The sequence below is a fragment of the Salminus brasiliensis genome, chromosome 2 (assembly GCF_030463535.1).
Source record: "Salminus brasiliensis chromosome 2, fSalBra1.hap2, whole genome shotgun sequence".
Taxonomy (NCBI): domain Eukaryota; kingdom Metazoa; phylum Chordata; class Actinopteri; order Characiformes; family Bryconidae; genus Salminus; species Salminus brasiliensis.
Genome location: NC_132879.1, coordinates 11,547,481 through 11,555,123, shown reverse-complemented (window position 1 = coordinate 11,555,123; position 7,643 = coordinate 11,547,481). Strand labels below are relative to the sequence as shown.

The following is a 7,643-nucleotide window of genomic DNA, read 5'->3' as shown; positions in this document are numbered from 1 at the left end:
GACTCATAATGACATTTAAGAAGAATGATATTTAAAAGTTTCCATATAAAACCATCTCCAAAAAGCTTTCCAACCAATCTGAAGAACACTTTAACCAGGTAAAGAACCATGTAGGTATCCAAATGATCCTTTATGTTGTACTGGTTCTTCACAGGGCTGTCACTTTTATCACATAACCCTTGAAGAACCCTTATTTAAAGAGTGCACTCCTAAAAAATAAAGATGCTTCAAAAGGTCCCTTGAGTGATACCATAGAAGAACCACTTTTGATTCCATGAAGAAGCATTTTTGTAATGAAGATGAGTGAGTGTGAAGAACCTTTAAAGCAACAATATGGGTGTGTCCTTTCAGCAAACCCCTAATCCTCCCAAGCTAATCACGGCTGCTGCACACAGCCAGCACATATTGGGCAACTCTGTCTAATGAATTATATTAACTGTGAATGTTTGAATTTGAACACTCTCTCATAGCAAAGACACAGTGAACAGTAGAATCTAACTATACTTCTTGCATATGTTTTGATGGCAATTAATGCCATTGCATGTCACTCCATAAACTTTAAAAGACATCCTGAGTAGCATACTCTTGTGCATCCTCCACTGGAAGCTGCTTCAGTGGATATTTTAAACAGCTTCATTCATCTCTTCCAGTATTTAGAAAGTTGGCAAGATGGTGTCACAAAATCAGTTTCCAGGTCACATAGGAGAGGAGGAGGATCGGTAGGAAAATCAAGAACTTTTAGTTTTTTTTTTACATACTTTATGAATAGTTGCAATTTCTAGCTTTTGAGCTCCCCCTTTAAGTGGGAAGCGCAATTTGTGCTTCAAGCCACCACTAAAGGACAAAAAAAGGACCTTGCTTGTTTTTGGATGAGCTGAGAGATACAGAACCATCACTCAAAGTGAAAGACATCTAGACTGAGGTGGTAGTGTAATATGACCGGTAGTGTAATAGAGAAATATGATGCTGATTATGCAGCATTACAATGTTCTCGCGAGCATTGTCCTGCCTGCTCCATCGAAGTTACATACTGCAGTTAGCAGTGTGCCAAGTCTGGAGTAGCAAGTGCCGCAACGTTATTCTACCTATTGCAGGTCAGTGAAGCATCTTAATAATTTTAAAGCTACATAGTGTTGCTTTACATTTTACATTTTGGATCTTTAAAAGGTTCTTTACACTAAAACCCTCTATTACAAACATGCTTCTTTTATGGAACTAACAGGCATTGCTTAAAGGACCACCTGAAGCAACTTTATTATCAATAGAGTTTCCAACTGCAAATGCTCAAGGTCTCTCTGTAAAGACCATGACTGGTAGGATTGTGATTCTGGGCCATGGATCAAGCTCTAGTTGCTCTAGTGAGCTCTGCCCTTTCTCCCAATTATAATTCTGTGACGGTAGATGATTCTGACACTGGCCTGTGTATTGGGCCTTTATGCCTACTGTGCAAAACCTGCATACAGTATACTCTTCAGTAAGTCTAGATGGTCCTAGCATGAGAGAGAAATGCTGTAGTCACTCTAGTACCCTACAACCAGAATAGCTTACAGAGACATTTCTTCAGTGGTATCCTCAGCAGTCGACTGGCTCCATCACCTCCATGACAACAGTGCGTGGTCCAGTGAGGATAAGGTGACTGACCGTTCGATAGTCCATCTCCAAAACGTTCACGCCATTTACAGACACTACAAACTGACAAACCTAGACTCACACATACACACACACACACACACACACACACACACACATTCTCCAGCTTTGTCACAAAGTTCAGAAAACTGTCCTGGATCCTGGTCTGATTTGAGACTCTAAAGGCTCAGTGGATCTAATGGCTCAGGGGCATTATCAGTGCCATTAAAAACATGATATAATGTTCTGGAATGTTCCATTGACCTTGCCCAGGGCAGTAAAACTGCCTCCGTCACACAGAATCTTATCTATAGTGTAATACACACAAGGTTCGAATGTAATGACAACTTAATGTGCTGCTGATCTGAACAGATTTTGAGGAAGCAGGCCTACTTGTATAAGTATCAGTTTAGAGGAAACCGTGTAAGAGGTTACAGGAATGGTCTGTGCCAAAGACACCATATATTTATTTTGATTAGTTCACGATGGAAACATCAATAACCAATAGATCTAGTTCTGTTGCTGAAAGAAATTTGACTATAAATTCTTCTCTTTACCAAACTACATATCCCAGTCTCCCATTCTCACCTTCATTCCAACAGCAGCTGCAGGTCCGCTGGGATCAACAGCTTGAATGTGACATGGACTACAGCCCCTCACAACAAACCCCCAGCCCACGGCATCACCAACAATCTATACACATACATACAAGGCTTACAGTTTGTTCTTCATGCAGATTAAACCGACAGTTTAGTAAACATTATTACAGCTCCCCCCTTACCCCTGTTGTAGTCCATCAGTTTGGTGTCTGAAGTTAGCTTCTTTCATTTTAAAAATAAAGCTAAAATGCTAATGTAGCTAACAAATTATGGACACTTATGTATTGGTTTTCAAAAAAAACAACAAAAAACACTAAGGATACATGGTTGTCCACGGTGGTTAGAATGCTGTGTCAGGGGGGCTTCAAGTGGGCCTAAGTTTAAGGACCATGGCAGTGTGTCTGTGTGAGGATGGGAGAAAGATAAATACTTAAAAGCATGCATCTATGTTAAGTATGCCAAGCGAATTAATTAACTTAATCCCTAAACATTTACTTTTTTACAGACACTAAAAAAATAACATTAACAGCCTAAATCATCTCCTTTCATTTCAACTCTCGTCCTCCTGCTGTCTCTGACAGCTATAAAGAGCTTTTGGATCTCTCAGAATATTTGTTCCACTTGGTTCCACCAAGACAAAACCACAAGATTTTTTAGCTAAGAAGTAATTGGTGTCTATAAGCGTATATTACTTTTTAGCTATGTGAGATAATAAGTAATTGGTGACTATTAGCATCCATTACGTTTTAGCTACATTAGCTAACAAGTAATTGGTGTCTATAAATGTCCATTACTTTTTAGCTACATTAGCTAGGAAGCAATTGGTGTCTATAAGCGTATATTACATTTTGGTCACATTAGCTACCAATAATTTGGTGGCTGTAAGCGTCCATTACTTTTTAGCTACATTAACTAAAGAGTAATTGGTCTCTATAAGTGTATCTACATCACACATCACAAACATTTACAAGTACAGACCAAATTCAAGCTTCACTATTACTATTTTTAACCATGTACTTTTTAAAAAATCCCAAAAGCAAGATTAGAGTTTAGATATTACTGAACACCTTTCAGACCCAGTGTGATGATTTAGGCATGCAGTCTGCATCATGCTATTTTATAGATATAAGCTTTGATTACTAGTTAGCTAGATTAGCTTTGATTAGTCTTGTAGCTCCAGTGCCAATTATGCAGAAGCAAAAATATCAAACTTCAGACATCAAACAAACTGGACTGCGAAAAAAACTGTCTAAAACTGTCTAAAAACTTTAGGCAGTGTGTACTGTGTTCATGATTAGGGCAGGTGTTGCCAACCCTGATCCCAAACTTCCAGACCTCCCTGTCTTTAATAGCATCTGAACTCTACATTAAAGAGTTTTAAATTATAGTTGGATCTACTCTAAAGCATCTGTGGATTTGGGTGTGGTGAGTGTGTCTGTGTGTCGCTCACCGTGAACGTTCTCTTTATGTACTTCCCCCCGGGTTTCTGAAGCTCCTCTGGACTCACCTGCCTCTTCAACACTGACACATAAAACACACATGAATGAATGTCTGCACACAATATACACTATTACTCTGTAATGCCACGTGGACACAACATGACTTTATAAATCTCAGAACAGCTATACTGCTCACACTACTTGACATTGACCACATGATCTCTCACCTGGAGGGACCGTGAAAATGTGCTTTTTTTCATGGAAGCAAACGTGAGAGGTGTCCTGTACTCTGTACGGATCCCCCTTCCCTTACAGTTCGGCCATGTATGCTGCAGATTAATTGCCAATGTTTAACTTAAACAGTGTGGTAAACACTGTAACTTTTTACAGTATTGATCCTTTAAATCTGGATGCAGAGCCACAGTGAAAATACAGACTGAGCAGCTGTGTAATGTTACACAAAAGTCACGGTTCGGGTCACACCACGGTTTGGACCTCACAATTCGATGTGAGTTCGGGACAATGAAAAAAAGTTGGAGGTACTGTTACACCACTAATGCCATCAGCCAATATTTCTCCAACCAAGCCGATACGAAGGGGCTGACCAGTGAATGAGTTAAGGATTACAGCTGATGGCTTGTTGGTCACAAGAGGCTGCTGTTTCTCGTTCATCCACTAGATGGATGACATGCACGACTGTGGAAACCCCACTGGAATGCAAAGCTACGTTTGCCTCCCTTTTCTCCGGTCCGTAGTTAAAAACTGATTGAGTTTCATTGTCCGTTTCACCCCTAGTGACAGAAAAAATGGGTCTGGTGGTGGTTACTCTGCATTAGCACTCAAAACCTCGCCTTATCTCACACTTAACGCACTGAGCAACCTAATTTGAGTAATCATAGTTCATGAAAGACACTCATCATAGTTAATGATGGTGTGATATCACACATACAACAATGGTGGTGCAAAGTTTATTAGTTCCAATTATTGAATAAATAGATGTCCTACTGCGACTGATAATTCTTTCTTTTTGCATTACAGTACAAAAGGCTGTGGACTGAGTGGTTTTACTGTATATCACGGTCATTGTGAAGCATCCTTGGTTTTGAGAAATCAATTAAATCTATTATTATTATTATTATTATTATTATTAGTAGTAGTAGTAGTAGTAGTAGTAGTATCACATATGTAGAGGAAGATAAATATGGTGTAGGAGTTTAAATAAAAACACACACACATACCTGACTTTGGGTTATTGAGCACCGGAGAATCATCTTGGTAACTGTCTCTTTTGCTACCATGACTACCTCTAGACATCAACTTTTCCTGTTTGGATGGCCCTGCTGAGAGAGAGAGGGAGAGAGATCGAGAGAGAACTGTACAATTGATTACTGCTTCGCACAGAGAAGCACCTTGGTCGCTCGGTCCAAGGCCAAAAACTGTTAAAGGCCGTCTGTGCGCTACACTCTGAGTGCAGTGGTACCATGTCTGCAGTGTTTATCACTGAACCTGTTAACAGGCTAATATTTATCCACTGCATTGCACCCCTGATCCCACAGTTACATAACAGGTTTATCAGAGAGGCCTTCACACACACACCACACACACACTGGAATAAAGCACTTGTGCACAGTGGTGCACCCTTTTTATGTAGTTAAATAGATTAAAAAACAAAATAGTTTTGGTCATCTTCTCATATTTCCATAGCAACATCATCTGGGGATTTTGACAGCTACTCGACCAACGTCACCCTCAAGACTACTTCTCTTCCATAAAAGCAAAGTTATTGTACCTTAATATAGCAGCTTCAGTATCATGTTGATGGTACACTAAATAATAGGGAGAATGGCGTCTCTCTGTCATTGCTACTCCAGGCCGAACTTTGGTGAAGCTGCACAAGACCTCTCTCCAGAACTGTGTAACACTAAGTATCTCGAGTCATCTTTGTGTACAATCCTGTAGAATTACTGAACCACCTCAGTCTACATGCTTCTTTAGCTTCAGATGCTGCTTCTGTATCTCTCAGCTTGTCAACAAATGCATGTGTACAGCTGTCCATGAGGGGGCACTCAAAGCCTGATTTGTATTTACTGCAGTGAAGTAAAAGTGAATTACCTACCCCAATAGTAGGGGGAGCCCAGGAGCAAAAATACCAATTCTAGCATAATACTGCTTTCTTTCTTTTTTTTTTTTAATTCAAATTGATAAAAAAGTCATGTTTGTCACTAAAAACAGTGTTTCCCGATATTAGCTACATGACAAAAAAGTAGTTCGGCCAATCCACCTAAAATTTTACTTTATGTACTGAACTGAAATAAATCAAATAAATACTTTCAGTCAACTCTATGTATTTAAATGTTAATAAACCCAAATGAATTGCTTGTGACCATATAACTAATTATTTCTTTAGGTTGGACAAACCACTTTCTTCCGTGTAGAGGGTTTGAGTTAGCATGATCCTTTTTGCTGATTAATGACTCCAAATCATTTGTTTTCTTTCATTTCATCAGCAATGCAAACATTCCCATATCAACGACTTTGATAAACATTAAAACATTTAAGCCTTAACTAGTAGGTTACCTAAACATGCTAGCATTGTTAATGATGAAGAAAGGATAATGTGGCCATGTTAGCATTTATTAAACAAGCATGCTAATGCATGCATGCTAACTTTAATTTACTGAGTGATAAGCGTGCATTTGCTAACGGGTCGTTAAAATGGTGGGAGAAAAATGACGATACACTAAACTGTTTGAGTGATGTAGCCATTGGTATTAGCAAATGTTGGTGGGGCACAATGTCCCCTCCCTGAAAGAGAGGATAGACTCACAGTTTCATGTCAGGATGATCTAACATGAGTAAAATCAATGTAATAAGCATGTCATATTACTGTTATATCTAATATATCTCATATTACATTTACTGTCATATCTGCATTTGCACTTATATATGGAGTTCTCAACAATGGCTAGTCTATGGCTAGTTAAGACATATGTTTGTGTGTATGTGGGTGTATGTGTGTGTACATATGTGCAGTATGTATGGTGTGTGCATGTGTGTGTGTATGTGTGTTTGTGTGAGAGAGAGTTTGTGTGTGTGTGTGTGTGTGTCTGTGTGTGTGTGTGTGTGTGTGTGAGAGAGAGAGAGAGAGAGAGAGAGAGAGAGAAAGAGAAAGAGAGAGAGAGAGATAGTTTGTGTGTGTGTTTGTGTATTTAGACTCACCTGCTGTGCGGGGTCCCATTCTGCTGTCCGCCCAGCTACATCAAAAGCGTTCAGTTTCGGAGATGTCTGAAGATTGTGTATGGGTAGATCTGTGTCAGGTGTATTAGTGTAAGTGTGTGTATGTGAGTGTGTGAGTGAGTGTGTGTGTGTGTGTGAGTGTGTGTAAATGTTTAAACTAAAGAGTAAACAGTGTGGGCGGGGAGGTGGTGCGTTGCCAGGCTCTGACAGGATGAGATAAGAACTGAACACTTGCTGCCTCTCTTTCTTTTTCTTTCGAACACAGACACACACACACACACACACACACACACACACACACACACACTTAAACACACACACACAGGGTTTTTCCACTGCCATATGTATCGTGACTTGTACTTACTTAGAGATAAAAAAAAAACACCCCTGTGACGCATGAGAGCAACTTCACAATAATAATAAGCAACTTTAAGAGGCCCTTAAGACTGCTATTATCATTACTACAACTGTCATCTTCATTAGCATCATCATCATTATCATCATTGTCATTACTATAACTTAGATTTTCATCATTGTGATCATCATTACTGTAACTGTCATCTGCATCATACCTGTCACAACTGTAATTTTCATCTTCTTTGTCATTATTATATTCATCACTGTAACTGTCATTATTGCTATCATTACTGTAGCTGTCATAACTGTCAATACCACCACTGTCAGCATTATCATCTCTTTCATCATTACTGTCATTACTATAATCCTCATTATCATAACT

The 7,643-nt window shown here is 39.2% G+C and overlaps 1 protein-coding gene across 1 annotated transcript; it reads right to left on the bottom strand.

Moving 5' to 3' along the window:
• Positions 1 to 1,159: 1,159 nt before the first annotated feature.
• On the bottom strand, positions 1,160 to 7,013 carry LOC140549806 (DEP domain-containing mTOR-interacting protein-like). Its single transcript, XM_072673551.1, has 5 exons — positions 6,887 to 7,013; positions 4,906 to 5,007; positions 3,679 to 3,749; positions 2,218 to 2,322; positions 1,160 to 1,701 (listed from the first exon to the last, which is right to left on the bottom strand). Exons 1-5 carry the CDS (start codon positions 6,903 to 6,905, stop codon positions 1,573 to 1,575), a joined length of 426 nt encoding a protein of 141 aa, XP_072529652.1. The 5' UTR covers positions 6,906 to 7,013; the 3' UTR covers positions 1,160 to 1,572.
• Positions 7,014 to 7,643: the final 630 nt, after the last annotated feature.